We start from the raw sequence: 16,481 nt of genomic DNA on the forward strand, positions 1-16,481 counted from the left end.
TTCTACCTCTTGGAAACGATCTGAAGGAAGTAACTGTTCGCGCAAAGACTTCTGTTCAAGAATCCCATTGACTCACACGACCCATAACAGGGGCAAAGCTGAGAACGACCCGACTGCTCAACATTATGTAATAATACATTTGTGTGTCTCCTGGATAACAGTGTTTGAAGAGTTCTTAGGGAGTGGGAAAGCTAGTACGTTCAACGGGGAAAAACAAAAACAAAACAAAACAAAACAAAACAAAAAAGGATCCGGAGAAAAGTTAACGCTAAACTGGAAAATGCATACATTATACGCTGTTATCCATTTAATGGGTAAATACAACTAGGAACGTATTCCAAAACGTCAGCAGTCTTTACCGCCGAATACAGGACCTGATTTTCCTCTCCCTGAGTCGTCCTCGATAAGCTTGGGCTGCTGGACTACGACTCCCAGAACCTCCCTTGCAACACCAGAACAAAGGTAAGAAAATGTGGAGGCGCAGGAAGTGAGAAGAAACTCGGACACAAAAGAGTCGCTCAGTTTCATGTTGTGCAGTAACAAACACTGTAAGCGCCCGTCCCTCCAGGCGCAGGGAAGGAACTGAAGTGGGCCAAGAGCCACCGAGGCCCGGACCTGCAGAACGTTAGACCCCCGATAATAAAGTGGCGAGGACGCCAAGTGTCAACGCCCTGTGCCTTGCCCCGTGAGGGCTACCAGGTTAGGCCTCGGCCCCCTTTCCCGGGCCTAGGCGTCGCGGAGGCCGGGACCCCAAGGCGCGAATGTTTCCTATCACCAGGGGAAGCCGGTCCAGGAAGGAGTTGACGGAAACTCGGAAGAAGATGGGGTCTTCAGCAGTCCATCTCCTAAAAGTGAGGGAAGAGGGAAATCCGGTTAAAGGGGAGAGCTGCTGTGGAGGTGCAGGGCACCAGCCCCTTCCCCCACACAGCCCCCCACCCCCCGCCTTCCACCTAACGCGTGTGTCGGGGCCTCCACGACGGCACCGGAAGGCAGAGATGCGACCACGGCACCCGCCGCCACCGCCCACCCGTCCCGCGCATACTCTTGGAGGACGCACACGGCCAGGGCGCTGCCCCTCACGCAGAGCTCCTTCCGAGCCAACCCTCGGTGGCGTTGGACGTGTGTAGTCAGGGACCTGCGGGCCATCTCTGCCTCCAGGGGCGACCGGAAAGACACAGTGAGCCTGCTGGGAGGCACCCGGTTAAGGCACAACGGGCTCCCGGAGTTCCCATGGCCTGAAGCCTCCTGACCACTCAGAGGCCCGCTTCTACCCCCGGGACACTCGCGCTCCCTCCCGCCACCTCTGCCCACCCTGAGCCGCTTCCCCCACCCTGGGGGCCCGCGGGCACCGGCTGTCCCTGTCCCGCCAGGCTGCCCACCCCCGCCCCCGCCCCCGTCCGTCCCGTCCCCGGGCTGCCGCCCCGCTCCCCAGCCACCCCGCCACGGCCCCTGCCCAGACAGGCTCCACGGAAAGGATACAACTCCAGCAGTCTTGAGGAGGTCACCGCCGCCGGCGCTGCGTCTCCACCGGGGGCCAGGGCCCTCGGGGCCCGTTCGGCCAGGGGAGGGGCGCAGGCCCCCTCGACCACTGCTCCCTTGCTGCCAGGGCCACCCTCGCCGTCGTGGCGGCTGCAGTTGCCCTGGCAACCGGGACCTCGGGGGCTAAGCCGGGGGTCGTGGCCGTCCGTGCCTCCGTCGGAGGCCTGTGGGCCTGCCCCCGCGTCCTCCGCGCCACCCTCGGGAGCCCGCGTGACCGCCGCGCCGTCCGCGCCGTCCGCGCCGTCCTCGTCAGGGGCCTGCGTGACCGCCACTTCCTCCGCGCCGTCGTCCGGGGCCCTCATGGCCGCCGCACCGGCCTCCTCAGAGCCCACCGCTACGCTGCGCCCACTGTCGGCGGACCGCCGAGACCCCCGGCGGGCCTCGCGAAGCCCGGCCCCTCGGCGCGCAAGGCTGTCGGGGATGGCCAGGGCGCCTGCGCAGACAGACCCCGCGGAGCTGGTTCCCACCGAGCCGGCCTCGCTGTGTTGGCCCAGAGCCCGGATCCGGTCGACGCTGACCCCGAGGAGATGGAGGCTGGTTCCGGAAGCTGCGCCCCTCGACGCGTGACGTCACTGTCGGGCTCCTGCGTCCCCGAGAGCATTCCGGTGAGGCCACTGGCACCTGACTGTTTCCGGCCCGGCCCGCCCCTCCCCCCAAGCGTGTGTCTGCACAGGCGCCAGCCGGGCGCACGTGCGAGCAGCCAACTGACCGCCGCCCGCCCGGGTCCCGGGCGTCGAGGCGTGGGCCGCGCTCAGGCGCTTCTGGGCAGCACCGTGCCTGTCCCTGTCTGTGGGCTCCCCGTACGGCTCGGGTCTGCGTGTGCCGGGACCCGTCCCCCGGGGCGGGGGGGGGGGGGGCCGAAGCGGGATGCCGAGCAGGGGCCACTCCCAGGCCCTGCCTGTCCTCAGGGAACATGCCCCGCGCGGCCCCTAGGGGAGCTGGAATGGACGGGCCTCGCTCCCTCACCACTTCTCGGTCCCGGGCACCGTCAGTCCCCTAGTGCCTGCCAGCCTGGGGGAGGGTACACCGCCGAGGGTGCGACCGGCCTCCGGCCTGGGGCTCCCGGGCTCCCGCCTCCCACACCGCAATGGCTGCGGGCTTGGGCCGGGGGCCCGGGGGCCCAGGGGTCCCAGCTGGCCCCGAGGACAGCGGCACGGGGGAGCACCGCCCCGGCGACAGCTCCCCCGTCGCTTTGCCCTCTGCTGCGGCAGCCTTGACGGGCTGTCCCTCCCCCAGGAACAAAGTCTTGCGGCTCTCCGGGGGTGGGGGGGTGGGGGGGTTGGACGTGCCAGGGGCCCTCAACTGGGAGGTGACCCTGTGTCTGCCGGCCTGCTGGGTGCTGGCCTACTTCTGTGTCTGCAAGGGGGTCAAGTCAACAGGAAAGGTACAGCTGGAGGCGGGCGGGTCGGGGTGGGTGATGATGGCAGGGGTGGGGGCAGCATGGCCGGTGGGGAGAAGAGGCGTCTCCACTGGGGGGGGGCACCCCGCCACCCGAGGTGACCAGGCCAGGGCCTGAGGAGGGGGCAGGAACTTGAATCCGGGCCACTGGATTTCCCACACATGCCTGCGTAGTCAGTCCTCCCCACCCTCCAAACTCCAGCCCAGCCGCCTTCCGTCCTGAGGGGACAGGCCCAGGCGACAGCCAGCTGAACTTGCCTGTGTCGGGCACCCCCGCCCCAGTCTCCCTCTCTTCCTCACTCACTACTTCCTCACTCTCTGCTTTGCGGCCAGCCCGGGGGGACCCAGTCCGTGGCCGTCCCTTGCCTACCTGTCCTGCTCTGCTGAGGGTGGGAGGGAGGCAGAGGTCTTCGCGGTCACCTCGCTGTCGCCTCTGTCTCCGGCCGGCCCAGTCCACTCCGGCCTGCCCAGGACCCTGCCCCTGTGCAGAGAACCACCTGCAGTCAGAGGCACGGGAGGCATGGGACCTGCCTCCAGGCCGATGTCCTGCTCCCTACCCGGGGAAGGTCCTGCCTCCGCCCTCCCTCTACAGCTGACCTGTCATTGCAGGGGCGGCCGATGGCCAGCTGAGCACCCCGCTTCCTTCGGGAGGAGCCCAGGCTCTGAGGAGTAGAAGGGGGGGCTGCAGGCTGGCCTCCCGCTTGACCTCGGAGCGGACCGTACCACAGTGGGGGGAGTGTGGCCCGCCTGCCCCCCTGCTGAGGCTGGGGGCCCCTAAGTGGGGAGGCGGGGCCGCAGGGCCCCTTCTGAGCAGGTCCCCCCGCCCCCCGCCCGCCCCAGATCGTGTACTTCACGGCTACCTTCCCCTGCGTGGTCCTCGTCGTGCTGTTGGTGCGGGGAGTGCTGCTGCCCGGCGCCCTGGATGGCATCATCTACTCTCTCAAGCCTGACTTGTGGAAGCACTCACTGGGTCGTGAGTGCCGGCACCACGTGGGGCGTAGAGATCACGCACACAAGGACGTCAAAGAACTGAAAACGCTGAAGGTCATGTAAAGTCATTCTGAACCTTTTGGGGGAGAAATACACAAAAAAGAAGTGGGGACCACCCTCAATGCCACCACACAGAGATACGAGGTATTTACACTTCAGGCTACCGTTGCCGGATTTCCGTGCACATACACAGTAGCTTCCTAAGTTGGGATTTTAGTGATTTCCCTTTTGCATCGTGGTTTTTCCTATGCGACCGCATCCCTGTTCTCCACGGCCACTAACTACTTTAGCTCCAGTCGCCATCCCTTCCCTCCTTGCCTCCTACTGGCAGGCTTGCCCCCCGGCGGGAGCCCCTTCGTGACCTTCCCAGACCGCCGATCTGATCCGCACCTGTGCTCAGTCGCCCCCTCCAAAGGCCGCTTTGGTGTGTCCACCTGTACCGGGGAAGGGGAAGGGGACGGGGTGCGGGGCCGTGTCCGTCTGGGCTGTGGCCCATCTCCCTCCACGAGGACTGGAGGTCCTGCTGCGAGGTCGTGGAGCCCCACGTGCTGGGGACACTGAGCCCAAGGAAGAGACAGGGCCCTCTGGACCACAGGCCGTGGTGTCTGGCGGCCTCCCACGAGGTCTGGGGAGGGGCTAGGGGTGTGGGGAGGGGGTGGAGCTGAGGTAGGACTGGTTTACGTGGGTGCAGTGGGGTCACACGTCACAGCGCGTGGCGACGATTGGTGAGGGAGCAGCTGCTGGAGAGGCAGCAGCTGCTGGAGAGGCGGCCGAGGGCGGGGTTTATAGACGTGCATGTGTTGAAAGATCCTTGTTTTCCGGCTGCAGGTTCCTCCTGCCCGTGCCTGGAGATGAGAGCTGCCTGCCCCGTAGACAGTGACAAAGAACAGGGCAGACAGAGTCAGTCCGACGCTCAGGCTGAGGCGCTCTTTGGTGACATTGCTCATTGAAACGCTTCCACCAGCCACAGGCCGCTCTAGACACTGGCCACCTTCTTGCTGTGACACCCGCCTCCAGGACAAGGCAGCTGTGCCTTTACTTTCCTCACTTGTCCTGAGGACCTATTCGGAGACGCTCAGGTACAGATTCGTAAATATAGAGTCACGGAGTTCTACACAGCTCAGTCACGTGCTCAGAGGCTTTAAGAGTTGGGCAATGGCAGTCTGTTTGGGCATGGACACTGGGGACCATGAGCCGCACCACCGTGTGGGGAGTAGTGTCAGGCAGAGGCTTCCCGGATAACGCAGCTGGCGGGCCGTCGAAGGCTCGTGGCACGGCTGGTTCAGGCAGACGCATCCACGCGGGTGCCCATTTGGGCAGACGCACTAGGGTGTCGTGGCACTCTAAGGGGTGGAGCTTCATAAGTGAGAACTGATTGGCTACAGAAGGGACTGCTTGGTGGGAACCAATCACAGGTCAGGAGGCATTACCAGTGGTCCGTGTGGACAGTTGCTCCGGGCATCCGGAATTGCATTGTGGAGTAAAGGGGTGAAGCATTGTGAGAGAGTGCTTTGTCCTTCAGTGATGCCTTGAGAGGGTGGGAGGATTCAAAGTTGGGTCTCAGGTGGCTGGTGGAGGCCCCGTGAGGGCAGCAGACGAAGGCACAGGTGCCGTGGGCGTGGTGGTGAGCGCAGCAGGTGGTGGCCAGTGTGTGCCAGGTGGACCTCGTGGTGTCAGTGGCCCCAGAGTCCCTGGTGGTTCGGGTGGTGCCTGTGACCCTGGCCATCCCAGCAACCCCGGAGGCCTGAGCAATCCGGAAAGAACCAGCATTGTGGGAGAGGTAGGTGCCGCCTCTGGTGGCGCTCTCCAAATGGAGCGGGCACCCTACACACCAGGTCCTGGTGGAGATGCCGCACCTGGCGCTAGAGGTCCTGGTAACCGACTGCTCCAGTTGTATCCTATTCAAGGAGTCCCGGCGGGCTGGACGGCAGGGGGATGGGCTGGAGGTGGTTTGGCGCGCGGCGGCGTGGGGTGTGGGGGGAGACCTGGGGAAGTGGAGTTGAAAGGGGAGCAGGAGGGAGCTCCGGGCACCTGGAGGGTATCGGCTAGGGTTTGGCCTGTGCCGACAGAGGATGCGGAGTGGGGTGGACCGCCTGATGGGACTGAAGCGGTAGGGACAATGCTATCCACGGTGGCCTGGCTGTATAGGGTGGGAGGTTGTGGACAGCCTGAGGGTCAGCCTGGGGTGGGGAAGGCAGGCCTCACTGAAGAGGAGGCCTGAGGCACAGGCAAAATTAGTACTGTGGATGGTGCCTTAACCCAGTCTCCACCAGCACCCTCACTATACCTTTCCCATCGGCCGTGGATGCAGAGATTGCCCACAGGTTCCTGACTCCAAACGAGGAGCTCCAGGAGCCAGTTCGGGAGGAGCTCAATGTGAACGGCAGCATCCTGACTGTGCTAGTTCTAGAACGGTCCAGGGAGAGGGTGGTGGCAGGTGACCAGGGACAAGGTCAATTCCGGAGGAGCTGTGATGGAGACAAGGGAAACAGGAAAGGAGTGAGTCGAAGGAAGGAGTGTGGTGCTCTAGGATCGTCGCTGTGTGAAGGGGCGGAGCGGGGAATGTGCCCCACCTGCCCTCTGACTTGACTTATTTTTTCCTACCTTGTAGCCGCTTGACTGCCGATGACCCTGGCCGGCTCCAAATGTCCATCACCTCCTGTCTTGGCCAGCTTTCCCTAGTGATACGGACCATGCAGATCATCATGCCCCCCTTTTTTACAAAGCCGCAGCAGTGAAAAGGTGGCTGGACCCAACTCTGTGTCCCCCCCATATGACAGTGATCCCTGCAGCAGCTGCCGTTTTCTTACCGAGGCCGCATCTTTTGCCTATACTGGCCCTTGGGTGCTTCAGATCCACATTTTTTTTTTTTTTTTTTTTTTTTGGTGATTAAATGGTAACTGCTACTATTCTATGTCTGGGTTTATTTTTAGCAACTACGCCTTCTCCTATTCTCGCCTTTGTTCTCAGGTAGGGGGAGAGATTCTGACATTCAGATACTCAAGTACTAGAAGGCAATTGAAGAAGACAAGTTAGGCGATGGGAGAAAAAAAATTATGTCCTGTTATTCAGGACATTAACTACTGTCAACATGTTAGAATTTTTGTTTTAGTTTTATACTTGCATGTACGTAGTCATGTATAATACCTGCGGAGTAGGGCTTTGTGGCTTATCGGCCTTGATTCAGATCTGTGGAGAAGAGCGCTGGGACAGCTGGCTAGGTCGGCCTCACTGCCCATTCTATACTCCCGTGTCATCAGAGGCCTCATTCCCTGAGGTTCCGAACCCACAATTCTCAGAGCTCCTTGTGGTTGGCTCTCACTTCACTTGTATCATCCTTCCCCAAAGTGTTTTTCCAGTTTATTACGCTGCTGCTTGCTTCCCTAAAGTCCTGACAAGGGTCCTTGAGGAAAACAAAAAGGGGAAGAGGTCTCCCTGAGGCGGGGAGGGGACATGAAGTACATCACCCTTTGCCTTCCCCTCCAAGATTCTCTTATTTAGCACAACAGTGGGGCCACGTACAAGGCACCCGAGTGGCTGAGGAGGGGAATGGGCGACGCCCCGGTGCACGAGGTGAGTCTCTAAAATGGAGAGAGGAGGAACAGAGCCTTGCCTGAGGGAGAATTGGCACTGTCAGCAGAGAGAGACTGAGCTGTGGAGAACGCCGTGACTCTATAGTTATGAATCTGTACCTGAGCGTCTCCGAATAGGTCCTCAGGACAAGTGAGGAAAGTAAAGGCACAGCTGCCTTGTCCTGGAGGCGGGTGTCACAGCAAGAAGGTGGCCAGTGTCTAGAGCGGCCTGTGGCTGGTGGAAGCGTTTCAATGAGCAATGTCACCAAAGAGCGCCTCAGCCTGAGCGTCGGACTGTCTCTGTCTGCCCTGTTCTTTGTCACTGTCTACGGGGCAGGCAGCTCTCATCTCCAGGCACGGGCAGGAGGAACCTGCAGCCGGAAAACAAGGATCTTTCAACACATGCACGTCTATAAACGAAGCACCGCATCGTTAGAATGAAAGATAAAAACCATATGATCGTCTCCCTAGGTGCAGAAAACGCATTTGACAAAATAGAACATATTTCCATGATAAAAACCCTCCACGAATGGGGGCAAAGAAGTTGTATAGCTCAATGCCACAAAGCCCACATATGACAAAACCCACAGCTGACCTCATACGCAACAGTGAGAGGTTGAAAGCTTTCCCTCTAGAATCAAGAACAAGGCAAGGCTGGTCAGAGACGTACCGGGTTAAATTTCAATCCTTGACGTTGAAATGTGTTGAGAATTGGTCCGTGGCTCAGAAAATGCTTTATCTTGGCGAACATACTTGTACTTGAAAAGAATGTGTAGTGGACACACGTGTGGAATTCAGATCTCCTGTTTAGTGTTCTAAAGACATCGGTCAAGGTAGGTGATACCACTGATCGTATGTTCTATGTCGGGGGACAACAAACTTTTCACATAAAAGAGGCCCCGGGCTGGATTTGGCCAGGAGGCGGTAGTTTGCCAATCCCTGCTCTATTTCTTTTAACAGAGTGTGTTGTCTCTCTCTCTCGCTTGCTGAGGGAGGATGTTAAAATCTCCAACCGTGATTTTGGACTTGTCCCTTTCACCTATTAATCCTAAAAATTCTTGCATCGCGCACGCGCGCGCGCGTGTGTGTGCGTGTGCGTGCGTGTGTGTGCGTGTGTGTTAAGTTTATTTATTTTGAGAGAGGGGGAGAGAGAGAGAGCCAGCGGGGGAGGGGCAGAGACAGAGGGGGACAGAGGATCCGAAGCAGGCTCGGTGCCGACGGGCAGAGAGCCCGACGCTGGGCTGGAACTCACCAACGGTGACATCGTGACCTGAGCCGAAGTCAGACGCTTACCGACTGAGTCACCCAGGCGCCCCGTGTATTTTGAAGGTGTGTCATTAGGCACAAACATATTTATGATCATTTTCTCCTCCAGATGGATTCATTGCTGCTGTTACTAGTATGAAATGCATCCCTTCATCTTTGGTAACACAGTTTTCCTCGAAGTCTGATTTCTCTAATATCGCTATAACCACATCAGGCTTCTTTGCTCACTATTTATTCGTAAGTCCTTTTCCATCCTCTTACTTCTAACCTATTGGTGTCTTTGTATCTTGAATGTGGCTCACGTAGACAGCGTGTAGTGTGGTCACTTAAAAAACAGCACCCTTCTAACGATGTCTGCTTTTAAATTGGGTTGTTTGGCAAATTCACATTTAATACGATTACCGATATGGTCGGATTTAAGTCTGCCATTTTGCTATTCAGTTTTTGTTTGTCCCTTCTCTTTTCTTTGTTTTTGCTCAGCTTATTTGAGGCAAAATGCACGTATGGGAAGTTGCACACATTTAAGCGTACGGTTTCATGAGTTACGACAAAGGTGTCCACAACCAAAGCCGAGATACAGAACATTCCCATCGCTCTCACAGCCGCCCTTGTGCCTCCGTGCAGACAATGTCCTCCTCTACAGTCTGCCCCCACACAGCAAATTCAGCTTAGATTTTGCCTTTTCTGGAATTTCTGGGAATCACACAGTATGTCCATCCTTCTTTGTTGCTGACCGGTATTCCATTGCGTGCATGTACCGTAATTTAGGCTTAACCACTCACCTGCTATTGGACGTTTGGCTTGTTTCCAAACTGCGGTTATTGTTAATCAAGTTGATACGAAGATTCACGTACAAGTCTTTGCACACACATATACTTTTAATTCCCTTGTGTAAATAGCAGAAGTGGGATTTCTGGGTCACATGGTAAGCGTAAGTGTGACTGTATAAGAAACGGAAGCACTGTTTTCCGATGTGATCATGCCAATTTACAGTCCCACCAGTGACATGTGAACTTTCCATTCTGTCTGTATCCTCTTTTAGTCATCCTTATGTCTTCCGACTTTATTCCTCTTTTGCAAGTTCGAGCTGCCTATTCCAGGTTCTTTGCATTTGGATATACACGTTGGAATCAGCTTGTCCATTTCTGCAGTATCACGATTTTTACTGGGTTTGCAATGGATTTCTAGAATGGTGTGGTGGGAGTGTACATCTTAAGAATACAGGGCCTTGGGGCACCTGGGTGGCTCAGTCGATTAAGCGTCTGACTCTTGATTTCGGCTCAGGTCATGATCTCACGGTTTGTGAGACTGGGCCCAGAGTCGGGGTGTGCACTGACAGCTCAGAGCCTGCTTGGGATATCCCCCCCCCCTCTCTCTCTCTCTCCCTCCCTCTCTCGCTCCCTCTCTCTCTCTCTCTGCCCCTCCCCTGCTCGTGCTCTCTCTGTCTCTTCCAAAATAAATAAATAAACGCTAAAAGAAAAAAGAATACAGGATCTTCCGCTCCACGCATAGGATGCGTTTCTCCATTTTTGTAAGCTTTCTTTCACTTATCAATAGTTTTTAGTGTTCACCGTAAAGGTTTTGCACATATGTTATTACATGTGTCCCCAAATACTTCATGTTTGGGGATGCTATTATAAATGGTAGTGATTTTTTAAAATGTCACTCTTCTTTTCTTTGTACATCACTTAGGGTTTTCTACGTAAACAAACATGTCATCTCTGAATAAAGATAATCCCATTTCTTTTTTTGCAGTCTGTGTCACTACTTTTATTCCTCTTTCTTGCCTAGTGCACCGCCTCGGATCTCCAGGACAGTGTTGAATGGAAGTGTTGAACGTCCATACCTTGTTTCTCAAACTTTGCGGGCGAGGGAGCGGGGGCGGTGATTCTATCTTTCACCATTAAGTATCATGTTAGCTGTAGGATTTTTGTAGGTTCCCTTTATCAGATTAAGAACGTTTCCCTCTAGTCCTAGTTTTCCGAGAGTTCTTGTCATGAGTGGTTGTTGGATATTGTCTGATGCTTTTTTTCTGCGTCTATTGAAATGATCACATGTTTTTTCTCCTTTATTTTCTTAATATGACAGATGACACTGATTGACTTTTTTGTTTTTAATGAAAACCAATTCTTGGGATAAACCCCACTTGGCCACGATGGTATCATCCTCTTTGTATGTTGCTGGGTTGAATTTGCTAATATCGAATCAAGTTCTTTTGTGTGTGTGACTTCATGAAGGATATTGCTCTGTGGTTTTCTTTTCTTGCAATGTCTTCATCTGGTTTTGGGGTTGTGTAATGCGGGCCTCATAAGATGATTTGGGAAATGTTTCTCCTCCTTTGCTTTCTGAAAGCATTTGTGTAGGATTGGTGATAGTTCTCCTTTAAGTATTTGGTGGTAGCCACTAGTAAAGCCACGGGGGCCTGGAGTTTTCGGCTCCATTGCTTTCATAGATGTAGGGATATTCGGGTCTTCTATTTCTTCTTGAGTCAGTTTTGGTAATTTGTGTCATTCAAGGAATTTGTCCATTTCATCTAAATTGGGAAACTTACCCACAAATATTGTTCCTAATATTCCCTGGTTACACTTTATTTTTCAAAATCAGTTTTATTGGTATTTTTAGAAAAAACATTTTTTTAACGTGTATTTATTTTTGAGACAGAGAGAGACAGAGCATGAACGGGGGAGGGTCAGAGAGAGGGAGACACAGAATGTGAAACAGGCTCCAGGCTCTGAGCTGTCAGCACAGAGCCCGACGCGGGGCTCGAACTCACGGACCGCGAGATCATGACCTGAGCCGAAGTCGGCCGCTCAACCGACTGAGCCACCCAGGCGCCCCTGGTATTTTTTTTTTAAAGAAGCTTTCAGGGGCACCTGGGTGGCTCAGTCGGTTGAGCGTCCGACTTTGGCTCAGGTCACGATCTGGCAGTTGGTGAGTTCAGGCCCCACATGGGGCTCGCTGCTGTCAGCACAGTTCACTTCAGATCCTCTGTCCCCCTCTCCATGCCCCTCCCCCACATGCACTCTCTCAAAAATGAATAAAACCTTTAAAAAGTGGGGGAGAGGGCGCCTGAGTGGCTCAGTCGGTTAAGGGTCTGACTTCGGCTCAGGTCATGATCTCACGGTCCGTCCGTCGGTTCGAGCCCCGCATCGGACTCTGTGCTGCCGGCTCAGAGCCTGGAGCCTGGAGCCTGTTGCGGATTCTGTGTCCCCCCTCTCTCTTTGCTCCTCCCCCACTCGCGCCCTGTCTCTCTCTGTGTCAAAAATAAACATTAAAACAGAAAAGAAAGAAAGGAAAAAAAAGGCTTTCAGCTTCATGGATTTTCCTCTATTGTTTGTCCATTTAACGTTTTATTCATATCTGCTCTTAGCTTCATTATTTCTTTCCTACTATGTATTTAGGTTTTGATTTTATGTCTTCTTCACAAAGTGACCCCTCTATCGTTAGCAAACGTCCTCCATCCCGTCGTATTCCTTGTCCTGAAGTCTGTTCTGCCTGCTCTTAATATAGCTACTCAAACTTTCTTATTAGAAGACTTGCATGGTGTATCTTTGCCCATCTTTTTACTTTTACCGTATCTGTGTCTTCATAGAGCGCATTTCTTATGCGTAGCATATAGTTTTGCTTTGCCTTTTTATCCAGTCTGGCAATCTCCGTGTTTTAGTTGCCACGTTTAGACCATTTGGAATAAATGCAACGAGGGACATCGTTGAGTTTAAATCTACCACCCTGCTATTTATTTTCTATTTGCCCCATGTGTTCTGTGTTCCCCTCCCTGTCTTTTCGTGACTCCTTTCAGATTGAGTAATTTCTGGAAGTTCACTTTATCTCCGCTAGAGAAGTGTACATATTAAACCTAGGGTTCTAGGGATCCTAATATGTGTTTTACCTCATTATAGACCACCTTCAAGTAATTTCAAATCACTTCGCACGTAACGTAAGAACATTACAGCAGTACCCTTCCAACTACCCACTCGTGTCCTTTGTGCTATTGTTGTCATACCTTTTATTTCTATAGCAGTTATACACCCCACACCGAGTTGTCAATATTTTTGCTTTAGGTGGTTTGCGACGATTGAGAGACATTTTGAAGGGAGAAAAAAATGTTTACATTTACCCACATACTTTCCAATTCTGGAACCCTCTTCATTACTTCATGTAGGTCCAAGTTCCCACGTGGTATCATGCTTGCTTGTGGAGAACAGCCTTTAACATTTGTTGTAGTGCAGGTTTTCCGCTGACAACGAGTCAATCTCAGCTTTTTTATGTCTGAAAAAGTCTTTATTTTGCTTCCTTTTTTCATTGAGGTAAAATCGAGATAACATAAAATAAACCATCTGAGAGTGAACAGTCGAGTGGCATTTAGCACATTCCCATGTAAAAGGGTTGCCGAGCAGGGCTGGCCCAATGAAGAGAGCAGCTGGGGAAATCGGACAAGCTAGCCTTGGATAGGAGGGCAGGGCTCTCTTCCACCGAGGCAGGGAATAGGCAAGGGCGTTTGCTGCTGTGGGCCAGTCCGAAGATGTGATATGGGGCACGGAGCTGACAGACTTCTTGCCCGATGGTCAGAGAGGAGAGGAGAGGAGAGCAGAGGAGAGGAGAGGAGAGGAGAGGAGAGGAGAGGAGGGAGAGCGTATCACAGAGGGCCTGGTAGGTCGCCGGGGGGACTTTGGCTTTGACGCTGAGTGAGATGGGAGGCACTGAAAGGTTCAGAGCGGGAGGAGGAGGGACCTGACTAGTGTCCTATCACTGCTCCTGAGTTGGGGCTCTGCTGGGTTGGTGAGGGTGAAATAAGGGGACCACTGCAGATAATTACGAGGTCTAGGGTCCTTATTCAGGTAGAAGCTTCTGAGGGACTGACTTTGATATCCTTACGGGAGGTGCATGCACCGTGGCTTCAAGGTCTGTGCACCTTGTCTTGGTGTGGGGTTACCGATTCCATTCTACTGGCCTCTACCTTACCGCTGGCCTCCTGAACCTAGCCTCACTCCCCCAATTCTGAGTCTTATGTTCTTAAGCTTGAAACCTGTCTCTTTTTGTTGTTGTTGTTGTCTCTGGACCTTCCCTCACCCCTGCTGCCTTGTGCAAATTGGAACTCCACACTTGGATCCTCATCTGACTCTGAGTTGGACTCTACAGGTGCAGGTTTCTGCGCATGGTTCCGGGCAGCTGGGGAATGAGACCCGAGTGTCGCTGTTCCTTCTGGAAGGGCTGGCCGACGCAGAGGAGTTGAGGCCCTTGCTCTTTGTGATCTTTCTGCGGGTCCACAGCGTGGCTGGGCATTGCCAGCCTTACTGTGATGGACTCCCGACTCCACGCTCCCATGTACGACTTCTTAGTCAACCTCTCACTGCTGGACACTGCCTATATCTCCAGCACGGGGCCTCAGGTGCTGGAACACCTGCTGGCAGCAGTGTGGACCGTGCCCTATCGTGCTTGTCTTCCCCAGATCTTCTTTCTCCACTTCCTGGCTCCCTGGGAGTGCTTCCTGCTCACAGCCATGGCCTATGACCGCTATGCAGCCATTGGCCGGCCACCGCACCACCTAGTCCTCATGGGCCGACGGACGGACCCGGGCAGGAATGGCTTCCACCTCCCGTCTGCTTGCCTTGGCCGATGCGTTCGCCCACACCGTCCTTGCAGCTCCACTGAGGTTCTGCGGGCCTCGCCTCATCACCCACTTCTCCTGTGGCCTCCCTCCACTGACCAGGCTCTCTTGCTCAAGCACGTGGGCCAGCGAACTTGCCCTGTTCGTCTTCAGTTTCGTGGTGGCTCTTGCACCCCGTGCCCCGGTTGCGATCGCCTGTGTACGTGTTGTGGCTGCGATTCTCAGGATTCACTCCGCTGAGGGCCGAAGAAAAGCCTTTTCCACCTGTGGTGCTCACACCACCGTGGTCTGCATTTTCTACATCGCTTCAGTCCTCTGCTACATCCTCCCCAGCTCTGCGTGCTCTGGCTTGCGGGACCGGGTGCTCTCTGTGCTGTACGTGGTCCTCACCCCCATGCTCAACCCCGTCATCTACAGCGTGCGAAACAAGGAGGTGAAGAGGGCTTTGTTCAAGGCCCTCGGGAAAGAAAGTGCCTCCTAGGCACTGGTCACATCAAATCAACGAGGAGTGTCCCCGGCTCAGGAGTTTCTCACATCCGAATGTGCTCCCAGTGCTAGGTGCCTGTCAGTCTCCACCTGCTCCACACCCCACCCTCGTCGCACACTGGATGCCATATGGATCCCTCCCTGTACAATGTATTACACGAAGGCACCGATTTTGCTGTGGACCAGAGCCAGGCTGTGACGTTTGCATTGGACATGGCAAGGGGCATGGCCCTCGTACACACTCTAGAGCCCCTCGTCCCACGACACGCACTCAGCAGCCGTAGTGTAATGATTGATGAGGACATGACTGCCCGAATCAGCACGGCCGACGTCAGGTTCTCCTTCCAATGCCCTGGGCGCAGGTATGCACCTGCCTGGGTGGCCCCTGAAGCTCTGCAGAAGAAGCCTGAAGATACAAACAGACGCTGAGCGGACATGGGGAGTTTTGCAGTGCTTCTGTGGGAACTGGCGACACGGGAGGTACTCTTTGCTGACCTCTCCAACACGGAGATTGGAATGAAGGTGGCAGTGGAAGGCCTTCGGCCTACTGTCCCACCGGGCATTTCCCCCCATGTGTGTAAGCTCATGAAGATCTTCTCCAGGGTGGGGCTGGCACATGCCAGTGCTTTGGGGGTGAATCCAATCACACAGGAGTTTGAAATTTCATGCACGTGATCCATTTGGTGAATCCTATTTTGGGTGCCAGGTTTCCCCCCATTTTCAGCAACGATCAAATATTTCTGTTGCTCTTTTTTTTTTTTCTTTCCTTATTCTAAAACACTGTTTTCTATTTATGGAAGTAAAACATGGTCATTGCCTAGGTTGTGCAGTTACAGAACCTTACAAAGTGACCGAAAAAGAAAAAAATGCCCTCTATAACCTCACCACCGCGAGAGAACCTCACTGTAAATTTTGATGGTTTATTTCAGGTTTCTTTTTGCACTACAAATGTATGTGCACGGGCGCCTGGGTGGCTCAGCCGGTTGAGCGTCCGACTTCGGCTCAGGTCCTGATCTTGCGGTTCGTGGGTTCGGGTCCCGCGCTGGGCTCTGGTGCTGACAGCTCAGAGCCTGGAGCCTTGCTTTGGATTCTGTGTCCCCCTCTCTCTCCGCCCCACCCCTGCTGTGCTCTGTCTCTCTGTCTCTCTCTGTCTCTCTCTGTCTTTCAAAAAAAATGAATATACTTTAAAAAATTTTAAAAAACCAAATGTACGTGCATGCACATTTAAAGTAGGAAAGCAAAACTGGAATCATAGTGCACTTACAGCTCCGAACGCTTAGATATTTAAATTTTTTTCCACTATAATGTATGTTTATTATAAAATCATTCATGCCTTACACAAAGGTGTGTTGTTAGAAAGTAAAAATTTCCCATAAACTCAGTGTCTGCAGTAACCATTATGATCAGTTTTACGTGTGTCCTCCCAGACTTTTTCCTAGGATATAGTCCTCTGCGTTTATAACGGTTTTTCTTTTGCTTGTTTGCATACATAGGATCATACCGATCAAGTAGGCAGTTGGTTAGACATGAGCCAGAGGCAAAGGCGGTGTTAAATAGGTGACACATTAGAAGCCTGAGGGCACAATGTCCTGACTTTGCGGCTGTTAACATCCTGGTCCTAT

The 16,481-nt window shown here is 54.3% G+C and overlaps 3 protein-coding genes across 10 annotated transcripts; 2 read left to right on the forward strand and 1 right to left on the reverse strand.

Annotated features, from left to right (window-relative positions):
- Positions 1-513: 513 nt before the first annotated feature.
- On the reverse strand, positions 514-2,085 carry LOC122235406 (EKC/KEOPS complex subunit LAGE3-like). 3 transcript variants are annotated; one of them, XM_042974718.1, is made up of 3 exons: positions 1,480-2,085; positions 1,043-1,186; positions 514-845 (listed from the first exon to the last, which is right to left on the reverse strand). In XM_042974718.1, the coding sequence occupies exons 1-3, from the start codon at positions 1,839-1,841 to the stop codon at positions 701-703; spliced, it is 651 nt and encodes a 216-aa protein (XP_042830652.1). In that variant the 5' UTR covers positions 1,842-2,085; the 3' UTR covers positions 514-700. The 3 variants fall into 3 exon arrangements, with proteins under 3 accessions (XP_042830652.1, XP_042830654.1, XP_042830653.1); XM_042974720.1 differs by having other exon boundaries at positions 1,058-1,186; positions 1,480-2,079; XM_042974719.1 differs by having other exon boundaries at positions 1,043-1,183; positions 1,480-1,961.
- Positions 2,059-6,798, forward strand: LOC102964310 (EKC/KEOPS complex subunit LAGE3-like). Of its 6 annotated transcripts, none has more exons than XR_006213469.1 (5): positions 2,059-2,144; positions 3,778-4,071; positions 4,756-5,006; positions 6,239-6,426; positions 6,539-6,798. XR_006213469.1 is itself a non-coding variant. In XM_042974724.1 (4 exons), exons 1-3 carry the CDS (start codon positions 2,067-2,069, stop codon positions 4,780-4,782), a joined length of 309 nt encoding a protein of 102 aa, XP_042830658.1. In that variant the 5' UTR covers positions 2,065-2,066; the 3' UTR covers positions 4,783-5,006; positions 6,539-6,798. The 6 variants fall into 6 exon arrangements, 3 of the variants coding, with proteins under 3 accessions (XP_042830658.1, XP_042830657.1, XP_007096701.1); XR_006213468.1 differs by lacking the exon at positions 2,059-2,144 and adding an exon at positions 2,871-2,923 and having other exon boundaries at positions 3,778-4,351; XM_042974724.1 differs by lacking the exon at positions 6,239-6,426 and having other exon boundaries at positions 2,065-2,144; positions 3,778-3,981.
- A 7,266-nt stretch (positions 6,799-14,064) lies between these two features.
- LOC122235308 (olfactory receptor 3A3-like) lies at positions 14,065-15,534 on the forward strand. The gene is given in 4 exon segments (XM_042973991.1): positions 14,065-14,328; positions 14,330-14,806; positions 14,841-14,993; positions 14,995-15,534. Coding segments are annotated over 4 exon segments (1,434 nt in total).
- Positions 15,535-16,481: the final 947 nt, after the last annotated feature.

Source organism: Panthera tigris, chromosome X (genome assembly GCF_018350195.1).
Source record: "Panthera tigris isolate Pti1 chromosome X, P.tigris_Pti1_mat1.1, whole genome shotgun sequence".
In the NCBI taxonomy this organism is placed as follows: domain Eukaryota; kingdom Metazoa; phylum Chordata; class Mammalia; order Carnivora; family Felidae; genus Panthera; species Panthera tigris.

Bases quoted from the DNA above. Each gene is read 5' to 3' on its own strand.
- LOC122235406 (XM_042974718.1), bottom strand. From the start codon at position 1,841: ATGAGGGCCCCGGACGACGGCGCGGAGGAAGTGGCGGTCACGCAGGCC. The intron at 1,187-1,479 runs GTATCCTTTCCG...GGTGCCTCCCAG, and splicing joins TCCTCAAGACTGCTGGAGTT to CAGGCTCACTGTGTCTTTCC. The intron at 846-1,042 runs GTATGCGCGGGA...CCTCACTTTTAG, and splicing joins GCCGTGTGCGTCCTCCAAGA to GAGATGGACTGCTGAAGACC.
- LOC102964310 (XM_007096639.2), top strand. From the start codon at position 5,738: ATGGAGCGGGCACCCTACACACCAGGTCCTGGTGGAGATGCCGCACCT. The intron at 5,821-6,200 runs GTATCCTATTCA...AGTCTCCACCAG, and splicing joins GGTAACCGACTGCTCCAGTT to CACCCTCACTATACCTTTCC. The intron at 6,327-6,538 runs GCTAGTTCTAGA...CCTACCTTGTAG, and splicing joins AACGGCAGCATCCTGACTGT to CCGCTTGACTGCCGATGACC.